Here is an 18,517-nt window from a genome sequence, read left to right on the forward strand (position 1 = left end):
TAGGGTCGGGGTGATTAAGAGAGAGTGTCATCTCTTCATACCTTTTTAGACCAGACATGGGCAAACTACGGCCTGCAGGCCACATCCGGCCCACGGGACCGTCCTGCCCGGCCTCCAATCTCCCGGCTGGGGAACCTAGTCACCGGCCCCTTCCCCACTGTCCTGCCTCCCACGCAGCCATGCCACTCTGCGGGCCGCGCTCTGGCCCGCTGCTTCCGCTGGGCAGTGTGGGTAGTGCAGCTGGCTCTGGCCAGGTGTTGCGGCTGCAAGCTCCTGCTGCTGGTAAGGGGGCGGGGTGCGGGGGAGTTGGGCAAGGGAGCATGGAGTTCTGGGGGACAGTTGGATGGGGTGAAGGTTCTGGGGGGGTGGTCAGGGGATGGGGAATAGGGAGGGTTGGGAGTGGGAGTCCCGGGGGGCCTGTCAGGGGACAGGGATGTGGATAGGGGTTGGGAGGGCAGTCAGGGGACAGGGAGCGGGGGAGGTTGGATAAGGGGGTGGGATTCCGGGGGGCAGTTAGCGGTGGGGGGTTCTGGGAGGGGATGGTCAAGGGATGAGGAACAGATGGAGGTTGGATAGGGCGTGGGAGTCCCGGGGGGGGGGGGGTGTGGGGGGGGGGGGTGTGGATAGGGGTTGGGGCAGTCAGGGAGCAAGGGTGTTGGATAGGGGGCAGTCAGGGGGCAAGGAGTAGGGGGTGTTGGATGGCTGGGGATTCTGAGGGGGGCAGTCAGGGGGTGGGAAGTGGGAGGAGTCGGAAGTCAGGCTGTTTGGGGAGGCACAGCCTTCCCTACCTGGCCCTCCATACAGTTGCAGAACCCCGATGTGGCCCTTGGGCCAAAAAGTTTGCCCACCCCTGTTTTAGACTAATGCCTAATGTGTTACCTATATTGCCCAGGACTCATACATAGGTAGAAGGGCTTGTCATTTCCTTCCTTATCTCCTGCTCCAGGAGGCAGTGATTGACAGCATGCAAAAGGCAGGGAGTGTGTGAAGGACACTGGATCTGAGTGGGAACCCTTGTGCTCTTGAGTGTGCCAACGCCTTCAGACCTCCCCTGAAGTGCAGTTAAAGTTCATATTCCTGTGCTGAGTACACTGCATTATGCCTACGGCTCAGTGTTTGTCATGGATTCCTTGACTTTCTGTGACTTCTGCAGCAGCCCCAGGCAGCTGGCCCCAGAGCTGCCTGAGCAGCTCTGGCAGTCCCCCGTTCAGTTGCACTGGCTGCTGCTAGGGCAATCTTGGGGCACCCCCACCCCCAGCAGCAGAAGTTTGGGTGTGGGGAGGGCTCAGGGCTTGGGGCTGCTGCTTACGGGGGGGGGGGGGCATGCTCCTCTCCCCTAGCTCCACATGCTGCCTCTGCCAGGAGCCAGGCACCACCCCCCACAGCTCCCATTGTCCATGGTTCCCAGCCAATGGGAGCTGCAGAACTGGGCCTTGGGGAGGAGCAGAGGCAGAATGTGGAGCAGCTGGCGCTGGGGCCACAGCTTCCCAGGAGCTGGGTAGGGAGCCTGCCCCAGCCCCCCCAACCCCGCCCCCGCCCCCCCGCCCCCCCCCCCAGCTATGCCCCCCTTCCCAGCACCTGAGGCGCGCCCCCCCCAAGTTTTAGTCAGGGGTATTTTTAGTAAAAGTCATGGACAGGTCACGGATCCGTGAATTTTTGTTTACTGCCTGTGACCTGTCCATGACTTTTACTAAAAATACCCCTGACTAAAACTTAGCGTTAACTATTACTTGTTGTCCTCAGCAACAGATCAAGGCATCTGTCTGCAACGGAACTAATGGCAATGACATGTACACATGAGGTGTAAGGAGGTCAATATAAGATTGAAATGACCTTTTTAAAGACCAAGCAGTCAAATAGCTAATTTAATTTGGAGCACTGAAAACATATCCTGAGACAATGAGACAAACCATATTTCCTCTTCTGTAGGAAACAACACAAGAAATTAAGTACATGGGGTAATACTTAATTTCTTGGTCTTGTACTGTAACTGTGTAATGATAAACATAAAACAATGCAGAATAGTTACTCTAGTACTAACTATAGCCCTAATTACCTAATGCACAAGTTGTCTTGTAGTGACCTCAAGCTCATTATTCTGCTCTTAAATCTAGGTATTGCAGCACAGATGACATCTCTCATTACCCAATGTTCTGAAACTTCTCAGTATACCCAAATCTTTCAGTAGAGTTTAGGCATTTACTGTATTGTTCCTGTTGCATTGCTTCTAAACTACACTTTTAAACTACATAAAATTAATATGCTGAAGGGAGAAAAATCTCATTGACTGCTGTTAATACTAATGAGTAATACTAATTCCCTGTGAACCAAGATGAATGAATTCCAGGATTCTTTTATTTCTTTTAAAGAACATTGACAAATTAAAAATCACACTCTTATCTGGGCTCTTACTGCTCTCTTAAAGCGGTACCTTAGATTAGGAGGAAATTCGCTTGTTTTTTTCTCAGTTTACTTTTGTATTTTTACTCTTCCTCCACTTTGTATGGCACTTTCACACAGCTGAAAGGGTGAGAAACATTTAAAACATGGGGAAGATACAACTCAAACTGTAAATTGGCACGGGGGGATGCAAGGGCACATATAGTCTCAAGTTGCTTTAGACAGTTTTACAAGGATGTTCAGGGTTATATTTTTCGGTTACCACATTGTGCTAAAATCTACTAGCCTGTCATTCCCATAATCAACACGTTCAATCTACCTCTTCTCTTTCCCTCCCATCCCCCCAAATAAAACCCCATATTGGAAACACACTTAACTAGGGCCTGATTCTCTTGCAGATGAGAAGGGCCTCAGACCCTTTCTTCCATCACGATCCCTGGATTCATTCTCCTATCTCTGGATATGTGTTCACATCTATCACCACACATGTTCCTCACAAACACCCCACTCTGTTTGCTTAGACATCGTGTCACTCTCAACTCTGACACCACTCTATTTGCCATTCACCCCACCTCATCAGTTCTCTTCCCACCAGTTCTTCAGGGTTTTTTTTCCTTCTTTCATCTGCTCTCCTCTTTGCTCCCATGAAATTTCAGTAGTGCCTTTTCATGCAGCCTTCAGTACCTTTATTTCAGATCTCATGTTTTCTGTGAATAGCAGATACCTCACTACTTTTCCTGGCAACTCAGCATACAAGTCCCATGACCTAATTTTCCAGGGAGGGATGGGGCTTTCTTTTCTAACACCACCCTTGTTTAGAGAGAGGCTATTGGAGCAGATGAAATCTTTGGCCCCTCTCTGGAGAAGAAAGATCTTGGATAGCTTCTGTTTCCTGCCTATATCTAGGAGGAGAAGGCTGAGTCCAGCTGCAGAGTGGCAGAACAGGATTATTCTGACCCTGTTCTCTGCCAGACAACATGAGGAAGGAGCAGACCTGGCCTAGGGAGGAGAAGTTCAGAAGAGCTGCTAACCTTCATTGCCCTTCAGTTTTAGGCACGGGGTAGAGGAAGGCTGGAGGATTCAGCAAGGGCTGCTGCAGCTGTTCCTCTACTTGATCTGGTGGTGAGCTCAGGCACAAAGAATGGTGTTCCCCTGCAGGTTTGACTCTGTAATAGCAGCAGATACTTTCCCTGCCTGGCAGCTCAGTTGAGGTTTGAGTTTTTTTGCAACTGTTAGGGCGAGAAACTATTACTTTTAAATGAAAATTTAAGTTCTCTACAGGTTTGGCGTTTGTCATACTCAACCTGACAAATCTTCCTACTTAGAATCCTTCAGGTTTCTTCAATTCTGGTGAATTTCATTTTGAGATAGTCCTAGATAGACTAGACTCAAACTAGTGTCCCTTCGATATATCTAGGAATCTTTTGGAAGGAAATGAGGAGCAGATACACGTGTAGGCTGATTGCCAGGACAAACATATAAAGAGTATTAATCTTTGACCCTATCAGTAGCTGTTGTTGAAGTGTGGTGCCTTTCTCTAGCTTAAATATTGGATGGCTCTATAAATTACCTATTTTGATAATTTGCAAAGATTAATTGAATGTGACTTACTGTTTCTTCCTTATTTCATTAGTACGTGTTTCTTGATGGGGCCTGTGAAGCAGCTGAAAAAAATGTTTGAGCCAACAAGATTAATTGCTACAATTGTTATGCTGGTAAACTACATTTACTACTTTTTTTTTTTTTTTTTTTTTTTTTAAATCTTACTGCATGGGGTGGGGGAGGAAGCAAATCTGAGGCTTTGGCCAGGAAGAAGTATTGCTTGGATGCACATTAAGTTTTTATTGGATTATTAGGTGCTGGACTGGTAACACCATATTTCAATATTGCCTGACACTTCTCATTATAAGATTCTATTTTCAGTTGCTCATAAATTTTGCCAAACTTTAATCATTCACCTAAAACAGTTCAGCTGTTTGAGACCGAGGCTAGGAAAAATAGGGTGGTGTGTTTTTTTTTTTTTTTTGTTTTGTTTTTTTTTTGGTCTTTTAAAAAAAATCTGATCTTTCCTTTGAAAGGCTTTAGCGCCTGCATGCATTGGAGCAGGTACCTGAAATTTGCCAGGTTTCCTTTGTGTTAAGGTGTGCCTTTTGCCTTCCTTGTTCTCTCCCCCCCCCCCCCCCCCCCCCCCCAAAAAAAAAAAAAAAAAGTTGGCCCGGTTATAAAACTTTGAGAAATCTCACAGTGCTTGTGGTCAGTGGAGACTTGCTAGAGCATCATAGCTAAATTCAGCCTAGGGCTGAGCAGAAATTTCTCTGCATTTGTAGCTCTGAGCTGCGGCAGGGCACTGGAACTAAGAGAAGGGAGATGCTCCTGTGCTCTCAGTGCCCTCTGCTAGGCTCAGGAAGCCTAGAGGAGGGAGCTGCCTGATATAATGCAACGGGGACGAGAGCCACACTGCAGGGTGATGGGAAACATATCTGATGATGAGTCAGGGTATAGGAGGAGAACGGGGCCTGGCTGGGCAAAAAGACTGGGACAAGGAGCTGTGGTGGGTCGGAGTGGGGGATCGACCTGGCAATGGCTGGACAGGGAGAGTGGAACTAGGATTGAAAAGCCAGGGTGGGGAAGAGACAGGACTGGGACAGGTTGGAGGGGACTGGGCAGAAGGAGCTAAGCTTCCAGGGACCAACTAGAGTACACTCCGCTCAGGCACCTGGAATGGAACTCTGGAATCTTGAGTCTCACCATTCTTCTACTGTCAGCAAATATCTGTGAAACTCACTGGCAGTCTCATCTTTTTCCCTCCCTCTTCTCTTCTGTCTTCCCCCACATCACCAAATCCCCCCTTCAATCTGCTGGTCCACATAGTGGATAACAACCTACCAACACAAGTGGTAAAGGTCTGTGTAGTAGAACTAAAGGTTCCAATCCTGTTTATGACCCATGTGGGTGTGAATATGATGCCACATGATGGAATTTGTTTTTTCTCTGTTTTTTTTTAAAAACCCAGCAGGCTAATATGGGGTCAGTCAGGGCTGTCCCTACGGGACAAATCAGCCGGGATGCTCTCCCCCTGCCTGGGCTGGCGAAGTGACACAAACAGCTCCCTGGCAGAATTTCCTGTCTAGGTTGTACTGAGCAGACTCAACCAAACTGAGCAGGCACAGTAACATCTGCTAAAGCCTACACTGTCCTAGTGCCCCTCGCATCCTAACCCCACTCCCCTGGGTCAGGCTATAGGTGCTGACTTTGTAGGTGCTCTGGGGCTGGAGCACCATGGGGGGGAAAAAATAGTGGGTGCTGAGCACCCACCTGCAGCTAGCGGCCCCACGATCAGCACTTCCCCCTCCCTCTCCCCGCCTCCTGCTCGCCACGAACAGCTGTTTCATGGTGTTCTGGAAGGCTGAGAAGGAGGGGGGAGGAGCGGGGATGCAGCTCACTCGGGAAAGGGGGCGGAACTGCGTGGGATGGGGCCTTGGGGGAAGGAGTGAAGTGGGGGCAGGGCCTGGGGAAGAGGCTGGGGTTGAGTATCCCTTGGCAGTTTGAAAAGTTGGCGCTCCAGTTTGCTGGGAAGGAAGTATTCATGTAGACAAGCTCTTAGAAACTTTGAGCACAGAGTTTCAGTGGAGTGAAGAGGACAGAAACCAGATGAGGGGAAATTTAGTTGGATGAGGAACTCAAGGCAATGGTTAACTGTATATTTCTGCATTTTATACTTGATAAATTCTGAGACTAATCTGGGATTATAAACTATTTCATTTTTAATCGCTTAGTTGTAATGTTACACCAAGGAAAGGTGTATCATGAAGAAAGGGTAGTTGGAAAGCGTAAATGTGTAAAACATGCAAGAAAAACTGTGCATTATAGAGACTGACAGTATTTCTAGCAAGAAACTTTAGTTTCTTCATGGCCCATACTCTGCCCTGAAGGGAAATCCTACTTTTCAATTAACGACTCTGTACTTACAATCGCAAATCTCCTGGGATTTTAATTAGAAAAACAAATTACTCTGTTCATAAATTTGGCCTTTATGCTGTTTGGAATCACATATTGCAAGATACTGAAGCTAAATATACTTGGCATCCCTCCTTTGTCCTATTAAAATGCAAACTGGCAACTGATAGGAAATAACAAAGAGCCACATGAGTAGCTTGAATAAAGTTTTGTCTGAGCTTTGCTTTTTTTTTTTTTTTTTTTTTTTTTTTTTTTTTATTGAATACAAAACAGCTGCTCCCTAGTGGGCCTCTTCTCACTATTGCTGGAAGACAAAAACATTGGCAGAAACCAAGTCTGTATTTGCCAAATACAATAATTGTGAACGGATGTTTTTAACAGTGGATTGTCCATCATAATGCTAGTGCCGGTTTTGTCAGAAGATGGATATTGTGAATTCTAGATTCACAGTGATGCTGTTTATGGCATTAATTCTCAGGATTAAGTTCAGACTGTTCATATTAGAAAAGCCTATGGATTTCCTTATTACAGATAATGCATTTGAAAATGCTGATGACTTATTGATAACATATATGAACTATTTGCTTGATTGGATATTTGCACACTATTCATATTGATTTTTCTTTTTCCTCAGTTGTGTTTGATATTCACTCTGTGTGCTGTATTCTGGGTAAGTGATATTAACTCAAATCCTTTTTGTGCCTCTTAAGAGCAAGCTGGTTTGGCTAGGTTTTTGGCTGTGGTAACACTCTTTGGTTCATCTAATGTTTAAGAGCAGTTCAGGGACTGTATCACTAAAGTTCAATGAAGTCAGAGGAATAGATGATCTTGGGCAGGAATGGTGTCCCTAGCCTCTGTTTGCCAGAAGCTGGGAATGAGCGACAGGCGATGGATCACTTGATCATTACCTGTTCTGTTCATTCTCTCTGGGCACTTGGCACTGTCCACTGTCAGAAGACAGGATACTGGGCTAGATGGACCTTTGATCTGACCCAGTAGGGCCGTTCTTATGTTCTTGTGAATTATTTTAAAAAATTCCACTTTTAATAGAAGTGTGCAACATTGGTGTTTGAATTGCATTTAGTTGGTGGATGGCATTGAGCATCTTGGCTACAGAGCAAGAGCACTCTTACAACTGCATATTGTGGGGAAGGACTTGCAGAACATAAGATCTTAATGAGTAAAGGAAAATAGAAATGTATCTGACGCAGTGGGTATTCATCCACGAAAGCTCATGCTCCTATACGTCTGTTAGTCTATAAGGTGCCACAGGACTCTTTGCAGCTTTTACAGATCCAGACTAACACGGCTACCCCTTTGATACTATACACTGTAATGTTGTACAGATCAAATATGGATCGTGAATATGAAGGAGATAGTAGTTTGGTAGTTGGAATTCTTTGTTCTGAAGAGTTTCAGAACTAGAGAAGACTTAAATCTCTTCAGTTGGAATGATATTCTAACAATTGATTATAGTTCTTGCAAAGGGGAAGGAGATCTGTTTAAGCTCCTAGACCTTCATAACTAAGGAGATTGACCATCATGGATCAGCTAAGGTTTTGGAGTGAACTGGATTAAGTAGGCTAGTACTTCTAGTTACTAAATTAAATTACTTTGTACAAATCCATTTTAATCTGCAGTGTTTCTTTTGTTTTAGTGGGGTAAGAAAGGTTTGGCCCTGCTGTTCTGCATACTCCAGTTCTTAGCAATGACCTGGTAAGGCTTTTTTTTAAATGTATCTTGAATTGTTTATCGCTTGACACGTAATTAAGAGATACCTATGAAAAAAGATAGGGCCAAATTCTGCCCACAAGTCACATATTGCTCTAAATTGAGTTGTGTATGTGCGGCTTGGCAGGATTTTTCTCAAATTATCTTGCAGAAAAATGTCTTATAGCTTTAGATATATGAAAATGTGATCCATAATTCACTGGGTCTGAGAGTGAGTGAGGGACTCTGTATCCTGATGGGTAGGGTGCCCACCTGAGAGGTGGAACACCTAAGGTCCAGTCCCCTTGCTCTAATGACTGTTTAAAGCGCACCAGCTTCAGTTAGGAGACTGATGGAGGACCTCATCAGAATATCCCATAGCGCGGTGGTTAGGGCACTCTCCTGAGAGGTGGGAAAAACCCCTCTTCAAGTCTCTTCTTCCCATCAGGTGGGGGAATTGAACCCAGGTGTCCCACATACCAAATGAGCCTTCTAAGCACTGGTCTAAAAGTTTAAGGAAGGTACAACCACCTACTCCTCTTCCTCTGGCAGGATTTTGACTGGGGACCGATTTGGTAGGCATGCTCTGAACACACGTACCGGATTGGGCCCCACGGATGAGAGAGGCAGATAAATGCCTATTTTCCCCTGGTTTGTGGATCACACTGGGGATAGGCATCCTGATGTTTAGAGCAAGGCAGCAGTGCATGTACTCAGGGGCATAAACGTAAGCACCTAGGGAATTTTTACAGCAGACGCTTAGGTGCAATGCAGGGATGGGGTGCGGGTTGTGAATCCCATTGGTGCCTAAAATTGGGACTTAGATACGCAGATTCCTTTGTGGATCTGGGCACTGGTGATTTTAATATAGGAAAATCGGGTATGTTGTTCCTGTATTTCGAATAGGGAAGATGGGCACATTTATCAGACACTGGACAATGTATGGTCCAACCTCTAAGTTCTCCCAAGCAAGGAGATTGGGCAGTGGGCTTGGCTTTATGGCTAAGCTATTTGCTGGCACCCTTGGTGTCCAGTGCAGGGATGAGGCTCAAAATGGCCAGTTCCCAGAGATAAATAGAAGAAAACTCTGAGCTAACTGGTAAACCATTTTAGCCTGGAGGAAAAAGGGGAGACAGTAAGTTCCTGCAGATAGATGGCTTTCAAATGTACCCTTATGTCCCCTCTCATGGGAAAGAGGGAGGATTCAGAAGTAGGCTGAATGCCTAGGAGTTAGGCTGAAGCGGGCCAACCCTGACAGTTTTTGATATGGAGGCCATTTAATGTTGCACTGGACCCAAGTAAATAATAGGTAATTGGGGACTGGTGGATGTTAGGGACCTATAACTAAAACTAAAAGTTAAGGTCTCATAGACTCATAGACTTTAAGGTCAGAAGGGACCATTATGATCATCTGGTCTGACCCCCTGCACGCTGCAGGCCGCAAGACCCTTCCCTGGACTCTACCGTTGAAGTCCCCAAACCTGTGTTTTAGTGACTTCAATTGGCTGAGACCCTCCTGCTAGTGATCCCTGCCTCATGCTGCGGAGGAAGGCGAAAAACCTCCAGAGGCTCAGCCAATCTGCCCTGGAGGAAAATTCCTTCCCGACCCCAAATATGGCGATCAGTAATACCCCGAGCATATAGGCAAGAGTCTCTAGCCTGACCCTTGTTGGCCATTATGCTATTCATGTACCATTGCTTGGTTTTCCTTGGCTACTATGTTTTATCATTAAACCATTCCCTCCATAAACTTATCCAACTTAATCTTAAAACCAGACAGGTCCGTCGCCCCCACCGTTTCCCTCGGAAGGCCGTTCCAATATTTCACCCCTCTGACGGTCAGAAACCTTCGTCTAATTTCAAGCCTAAACTTCCCCCCGGCCAGTTTGTATCCATTCGTTCTCGTGTCCACATTAGTACTAAGCTGGAATAATTCCTCTCCCTCCCTTGTATTAACTCCTCTGATATATTTAAAGATAGCAATCATATCCCCCCTCAGCGTTCGCTTTGTCAGACTAAACAACCCAAGCTCCTCTAATCTCTTTTCATACGACAGGTTTTCCATTCCTCTGATCATCTTAGTCGCCCTTCTCTGCACCCGTTCCAGTTTGAGTTCATCTTTTTTAAACATTGGAGACCAGAACTGCACACAGTACTCCAAATGAGGTCTCACCAGCGCCTTGTACAACGGAAGCAGGACCTCCTTATCCCTACTAGATATACCTCGCCTAATGCATCCCAAGACAGCATTGGCTTTTTTCACCGCCACGTCGCATTGTCGACTCATAGTCATCCTGCGGTCTACGAGGACCCCTAGGTCCTTCTCCTCTTCCGTTACTTCTAACCAATGCGTCCCCATCTTGTAACTAAAATTGTTATTATTCATCCCCAAGTGCATCACCTTACACTTTTCACTATTAAATTTCATCCTATTCCTGATACTCCAATTCACAAGCTCATTCAAGTCTCCCTGCAGGATATCCCTATCCTCCTCCGAATTTACAACGCCTCCCACCTTCGTATCATCCGCAAACTTTATCAGCCCACTCTTGCAATCGGTCCCGAGGTCAGTTATAAATAGATTAAATAAGATGGGTCCCAAAACCGAACCTTGAGGCACTCCACTAGTAACCTCCCTCCAACCCGACAATTCACCCTTTAATACGACCCGCTGCATTCTCCCCATTAACCAATTCCTTATCCACCTCTGGATTTTCATATCGATCCCCATGTTTTTCATTTTAACCAATAATTCCTCATGGGGTACTGTATCAAACGCTTTACTGAAATCCAGGTATATTAGGTCCACCGCATTTCCCTTATCTAATAAGTCCGTTACTTTCTCAAAGAAGGAGATCAGATTCGTTTGGCACGATCTGCCCTTCGTAAAACCATGCTGTAATTTATCGCATTTGCCATTAACCTCAAGGTCCTCAACTAGTTTCTCTTTCAGAATCTTCTCCAGCACCTTGCACACTACTGATGTTAAACTAACAGGCCTATAGTTACCCGGGTCACTTTTTTTCCCTTTCTTGAAAATAGGAACCACATTGGCTATTCTCCAGTCTAACGGGACCACCCCCGAGTTTACAGATTCATTAAATATAGTCGCTAACGGGCCTGCTATTTCCCGCGCCAATTCCTTCAATATTCTCGGATGAAGATCGTCCGGTCCACCCGACTTAGTCCCATTAAGGCGTTCTAGTTTTGTTTCTACCTCGGATGCGGTAATCCCCCATCCTGTATGCCCCTCTGTAATGGTGCTAGTATCCCTAATACCTTCATTGGCCTCATTAAACACTGATGCAAAATATTCATTGAGATATTGCGCCATGCCTAGATTATCTTTAATCTCCTCTCCGGCTATAGTCTTCAGCGGTCCCACTTCTTCTTTCTTTGCTTTCTTCCTATTTATATGGCTGTAAAACCTCTTACTATTGCTCTTAATTCCCCTCGCTAAGTTGAACTCTTCCTGGCCTTTGGCCTTTCTCACTCTATCTCTACGTTCTCTGACTTCATTAAGGTAGGTTTCCTTACTGATCCCTCCCCTCTTCCACTCTTTGTACGCTTTCTGTTTTTTTCCTAATCGCCCCTTTCAGCCGGTCGCTCATCCAGCTCGGTCTAAGTCTCTTGCTTAGTAATCTTTTTCCCTTTTTGGGGATACAGGCCTCTGACAGCTCATGCTTCTTTAACTTAAAGTACTCCCAGGCTTCTTCTGCCTTTAGGTCCCTTAATACGTTTGCCCAGTCCACTTCCCTTACCAGTCCCCTTAATTTGTTAAAATTGGCCTTTTTAAAATTATAAACCCTAGTCTTTGATTTAATTCTGGTACTCCTTCCATTTAGTTTAAACCGAATTAGCTCATGATCACGGTCTTCTGATATCAAATCCATCCCAGTCTCTGATCAGGACAAGCAGGAGAATGAAACACAATTTCTTCTTCGAGTGCTTGTTCATGTTCGGTTCAAAGCCACGATGGACTTAAACACCCAAGTGTTGGCACACCCATTGACAACAGCCTGGGTGGGTCTACGTCTACTAGGTCACATGGCAGCATGTACATATATGGCGTGGCACATGCTCCTGCACCTCAGACAGCTTCAGATGTGGCTCACGTCAGTCTACTTTCCGAGCAGGCACTGTCTGGATTCCATTCTCACCATCCCAGCGTTAGTCCTGGCTTCCCTGAAGCGGTGGTTAAGGTCTAACCCAGAGGCAGGCAAACTTTCTGGCCTGAGGGCCACATTGGGTTTCCAGAATTGTATGGAGGGCTGGTTAGAGGAGGCTGTCTTCCCCCCCCCCCCCCCCCCAACAGCCAGGCGTGGCCTGGTCCCCACCTCCTATCTGACACCGACACCCCCCCGCTTCTCACCCCCTGATGGCCCCCCCATGACTTTCCCATCCAAACCCCCCCGTTCCCTGTTGGGGGGGGCCCCCCCGACCCTCCACCCCTGACTGCCCCCTGCTGCCCCATCCAACCCTCCCTCTCATTCGTGACTGCCCCCCCCCCGGACCCCATCCTGCCCTCTGACCGCCCCGACCCTTATCCAAACCCCTGCCCCCCTGACCACCCACCCGAACTCCCCTGCCCTCTATCCAACCCCACCCCCCTGCTCCTTGTCCCCTTACCGCGCAGCACAGAGCACTGGTGGCTGGCGGCATTACTGCCGCGCTGCCCAGAGCATCAGGACAGGCCGTGGCTCTGCAACTGCACTGCCCGGCTGCCCAGAGCGTTGCGCTGGCGGCGTGGTGCGCTGAAGCTGCGGGGGTGGGGGCTAGCCTCCTGGGCCAGGAGCTCAGGGGCCGGGCAGGAGGGTTCCATGGGCTGGATGTGGCCCACGGGCCATAGTTTGCCCACCTCTGGTCTAACCTTAACCTGAGGCCAGGTCTAACCACCACTTCAGGGAAGCCAGGACATTTTGCTATAAGAGCAAAATGCCATAAAGTAGTCTTACTCTACAGCTGTGTGTATTTGTTTGCACTATACACACCACCAGGTACATATTTGCATAAGCTACTTTTGTTCTAGTCAAACTAGATAATGATGTCTTTGCTATCTTAATTTCTGGGAGAATTGTAGGTTTCATATAGTTCAGTAATCAGTCTTCAGGAACCAAAGTTAAGAATCCTAAAGTGATAGTAAATCTCCATATTCCATTTTGTAGTGGAATTCATATTCAGTGGAAGTTATATACTACATAGCAACATTCAAAGAAAAAAGGAGACGAGAATCTCTTGGCAGTACACTTAGTTCTTGCAGAGCCCTTTTATTTTCAAGTGGATATAATTTGAATACGTAATCCTGTCACAGGGTTTATTATACCAGTCTGCTTTTGTTAATTCTGGACTAAAATAGTGACTTGATATGTAGAAAACAAATGAAACCTCTCAAATTTTAACTATTGTTCCTCTCCTTTTTCAGGTATAGTCTCTCATATGTTCCTTTTGCAAGGTGAGTCTCCCTTAATTGCCCTCATTTTATAAAAATAAGCTAGCCTGTTCTATAATTTTTTTCAAAAGTATAATTTTCTTGAAAATCACATCTTTTAACTTACTAATTTTGAAAAGCCAAATATAATATCCTCAGTCTTAATTTTTTCAGCATTTGGAGGATAATTGTTTAACAGTTGTACCATTAGTAGGCTTGGAAGGTTTAGATTTTTATTGGTATGTCTGTAAACATCGATGTCATCGTATATGCACAGATGAGAAAATATTTCCATCAAAATGTACAGATAGGCAGAGTAAGAAAAACGCTGCTTGAGAATTTACTCGAGTGTGATTTTTTTAAGGATATTTATTTTGTGTGTTTTGACATGTGATGACAGTTTGTGTGTTAACAGTTATAAAGTTTGAACTTTTTGAATCTCCACATCTGTCATTAAAAAATTGTCAGAACTCCAATAATTTCCTGCAATTGCGAACATGTAAATCAATAAAAATAAAAAAAAAAAAGCTTAAACATGTAGATTATGGGTCAAAATTATAAAAAAATAAAAATTGAATTCTGCCAAGTCTACCATAACCAATGCCTGTTCTGAAGTTTAAGATGGGTGCACATAAAGATACCCAGCAATTTACTTGTTAAAGCATTGTAGCATTTTCTCTAGTTTTAATCACCAAAATAATTGTTATAACATGCTACAACACTGCTTAGTTTAAGAATATTTCCTACATAGTTTCATATACATTTGACAATATTTGGTAGCTTAAATGGACACAATGAACTTGAAATCTAGTCAGATTAAAAAAATTAAATAGTTTGTTAGTAAATTTTGTTTTTGAATCACCTGCCAGTGTTTGTGGCTTTGCCATTTTCCTGGTTTTTTTTAAATCTGCCACTCCCTCCCGCGTGTCCCCCCCCGTCCCCCCCGTTATTCCTATGTGAAAGACCCACGTGCCCAGGTGAAACTGGCATTACACACAGTGCCATCCAATGTACAAAGTAAATACTATTTTTTTTTTTTTTAGTTTAATTGAAAGATTAGAGAGAAACTATAGTGCAATTTGGACTTTTAACAGTATATTAAAACACTTCATTCAGATTTTTTTTTTTTTTACATTGACTGCTCCTATAAATATATCCTGCCTTGCTAAATTGTTCACAGTACCTCTCCTTTCATCTTGTATTTTCTCACTGCTTTTCTATAATAGTCCAATAAAACCTGACATAAGCCACAAAAATCTATGCTATAGATTCTTAGGTGTGGCAGAATTAAACCATAATATAAAATTTGTTATAGCAATAGGTGATCTCATTAATTCTAACAAGACTGTCTTCAAGATAGTTGCAAGCAGTGAAATAATTCATATTTAAATACTCTAAAATGTCACCTTAATTTTGACACATCCAACTTCCTCAGTCCGATTACTAGCATTCTAAATTTCTACATTTCCGGCAATCTTGTCTCTCTTTCTATAGGCTTATTTTTGTTCAGATCAGTTTAATTCATACTACTATGTTTTAGTATGCTCAAAGATATTAATAACCATTGGTACCTGGCCTTCTTTCTCTTGTTTGACTGCTGGTCTGATAAAACATGAGTTATATTATCTAAACAATTGAACTGAAGCAAATAAAGTGTCTATGTAATAAAAACAACGAACCCTATGATTTTTTGATAGGTTGTTGAAATACTGTACTAGCCTAATTCTTTTTCAGGTAACTGAAGTATTTGCTAGTATAAAATGCCATCACAAGTTGAGCTTCATACATTCTGTCTTATGCAAATAGTTGACTGAGTTATTACATGGTGCCAGGAAATGATATTGCGTAACTTGTCTAAAGTACTCATTTGTTTTAATTTACACTAAAAAAAAAAAATTGTAGCAACAAAAATACCCCAATGAGGCTTGTTCACTTCTAGTATTCTGTGATCTGCCTTGTTTTTAGAACTCGTTTTATTATATAAATCTTAATTATAGGACAGCTGTGTTGGGGCATGCGGAAATAACTTATTTCACTTAAACTCAAGAATATGGGGGAGTCCCTGAATTTTCAAAGTGGCTAACAGCCAAGTACAAAAATTCTGCTGACTAGCAAATAATTAAGTTTTGGGAAAATAAAAATAAATGAGGTTGAACAAATTCAGACTAATCCAAACTGAACAGTATACAATCCAATTTACAAAATGCTCAATAGGGAAGCAATGCCCCTTCAGATCTTTCAATCTCCCCACCGAGTTTAATAAGTTATCAGAATTCTGCATCTGACAAGTAATTAAAAGTTTCATTTTGTCATCCAAAATAGTGCATCATTGAATTTGTAAGTTTTATAACTAATTTTGGGAAATGTAACACAAAATGTTATGTAGTCAGAAAAATATTAGTGACCTGAATGTGGCCTGTAAAAAAATAAATGTTAATTGTTTTTGTTTTTTTAAGGGATGCTGTGATTAAATGCTTCACGTCCTGCCTGAGTTAGACTAAACAAAACAAACTATTCAACATCTTTTAAAAGCCAACTTTATATTTTTGTGAAGTTTGCTCAGAAAAATTATGAACTTCCACTCCTGAAACGACACCTGGTGACAGTTTTAGTATTTTCCTTGCCTTTTGCACGCTGGGGATTAAATCATTTTAGCAGAACCAAGTTTAAATATGAGCCAGGTAAACAGTGTTTTATCCCTGTCTGAACCATTTCGAAACTAGAATAGGTTTAACACTTTATGCAATGTAATCTTAAAACTGTTTGACTCAGTTTCTGTTAACACAGTTTAATGACAATTCAGGATTCTGGGTAATATGAGACAAAACTTTATATGAAACTTTTACATATTTCTTATGTGTTATTACTATTTGTTCACTCTATGCGTTTCCCAAAGATCAGGATTTTGTCATTTATTATAGAGAATTTTTTTAGTTAATTATAGCTGATAGGGCTGCTTTTAAATGTTTGTACATGTGCAGTATGGAGAAAGTTTGGTGTGAACATGAGAGGTCTGGTAAAAGCTTGCTCAGTTTTGTTATGCTTACATTTTAAGGACCAATTTTTTCATTTTGAAACTTAAAATATATTTGATTAAAATGGCTTATGGATAATATATAAATCAATGATTACAAAATAAATGAATTATTGTAAGTATTTAGACTATGTAATTTTTAGACTTGAGCCACATAGGCAGGAAAATTAAAACACGCTTGCAATATATATTTCACTTTTGAAATTAGTCAACACACTTTCAGTTATTACCTCAAATCTCTTTTGCTACCCCGTTTCCTATCTGTTGTCAGACTAAAAATAATTGTGTTGGTACATGTACGTAACTCAAACTGTCTCAGAATACACAAGTGACTTTAAAACATCTTTAATTTTTATGTGTTTTTTGAAAAAATGCTCCTGGTGGTATAATGTACATGAAGTGAATATATAACTATATGGAATACTCTAATAGGACACTCAATAAGGACAAATACAAAGTACTCCGCTTAGGAAGGAACAATCAGTTGCACAAATACAAAGTGGGAAATGACTGCCTACAAAGGAGTACTACAAAAAAGGATCTGGGGGTCATAGTGAATCACAAGCTAAGTAGGAATCAACAGTGTAACACTGTTGCGCCAAAAAAAAAAAGCAAACCTCATTCTGGGATGCAATAGCAGGAATATTGCAAGCAAAACACAAAAAGTAATTCCTCCGCTCTACTCTGCGCTGATTAGGCCTCATCTGGAGTAGTGTGTCCAGTTCTGGGCACCACATTTCAGGAAAGATGTGGAGAAATTGGAGAGAGTCCAGAGAAGAATGACAAAAATGATTAAAGGTCTAAAAAACATGACCTATGAGGGAAGATTGAAAAAATTGGGTTTGTTTAGTTTGGAGAAGAGAAGACTGAGAGGAGACATAAGTTTTCAAGTACACCACTTCCCCAATATAACGCTGTCCTTGAGAGCCAAAAAATCTTACCACGTTATAGGTGAAACAGTGTTATATCGAACTTGCTTTGATCTGCTGGATGCGCAGCCCCACCCCCTGGAGCACTGTTTTACCGTGTTGTATCCGAATTTGTGTTATATCGGGTTGCGTTATATCGGGGTAGAGGTGTACATAAAAGACTGTTACAAGGAGGAGGGAGAAAAATTGTTGTTCTTAACCTCTGAGGATAGGACAAGAAGCAATGGGCTTAAATTGCAGTAAGGGAGGTTTGGGTTGGACATTAGGAGAAACTTTCTAACTATCAGAGTGGTTAAGCACTGGAATAAATTGCCTAGGGGAGTGGTGGTATCTCCATTTGGAGATTTTTTTAAGAGCAGGTTGGACAAACACCTGTCAGGAATAGTCTAGTCCTGCCTTGGGTGCAGGGGACTGGACTAGATGACCTCTCGAGGTCCTTTCCAGTTCTATGATTCTGTGAATATACTTTGCTTAGCTTCTGTGAAAGCAGTGTTTCTGGGGCAAGCCTTGGTTGAAATATTTTTCCAATTTTAGCTATTTAGGCATTGAAGGGCAAAGATAAGTCCTATGAGGATCCTGAAGCTACAGACAACCTAGCTCTTAGATGTCTGATGTTATGATGGTAGAAAGTTCTGTTTCCCGCTCTCCACCAGCAGTACCTCCATCTCTTCCAGGTTTAGCTTTAACGAGCTAGTCTTCATGTGAATGTTGACTCCTAGACAGTGGGATGGCTGGGAGATAGTGTTTGCATTTTCTGTGAAGGAAATAGCATGGTGGCTACATTTTACTAGCATATGCATCCCTGTTGCCTTCAGTTTTGTATAGGTGTTAAATAGAACAGGGCTGGGGGAGAGGATTCAGAGGTGAGGACTCTGCCTTGAGGCAGAAGGACAAGGAAGCCATTGTATTGATTAATGCTAAACCCCTGTATGTAAGACAACACCAGCATTCCACTGAAATTTATCAAATATGGTGAAGAGATCCTGCAGTATGGGTATGGTTTGATCAGCAGTTTAAGACATGTTGGCTTTACCAGTCAGTATGGGATTGCAGGGGGTG

At 43.4% G+C, this 18,517-nt stretch overlaps 1 protein-coding gene across 1 annotated transcript in view; it reads left to right on the forward strand.

Moving 5' to 3' along the window:
- SFT2D1 (SFT2 domain containing 1) overlaps positions 1-16,651 on the forward strand; it is a 39,583-nt gene extending 22,932 nt beyond the window's left edge. Inside the window, exons 4-8 of the mRNA XM_034765238.1 lie at positions 4,034-4,115; positions 6,992-7,027; positions 8,015-8,073; positions 13,490-13,519; positions 15,952-16,651. Of these exons, the coding sequence (XP_034621129.1) occupies positions 4,034-4,115; positions 6,992-7,027; positions 8,015-8,073; positions 13,490-13,519; positions 15,952-15,991 (247 nt within the window). The 3' untranslated portion in view covers positions 15,992-16,651. The remainder of the gene's footprint in view (positions 1-4,033; positions 4,116-6,991; positions 7,028-8,014; positions 8,074-13,489; positions 13,520-15,951) is intronic.
- Positions 16,652-18,517: the final 1,866 nt, after the last annotated feature.

This window comes from Trachemys scripta, chromosome 3, assembly GCF_013100865.1.
Source record: "Trachemys scripta elegans isolate TJP31775 chromosome 3, CAS_Tse_1.0, whole genome shotgun sequence".
Taxonomy (NCBI): domain Eukaryota; kingdom Metazoa; phylum Chordata; order Testudines; family Emydidae; genus Trachemys; species Trachemys scripta.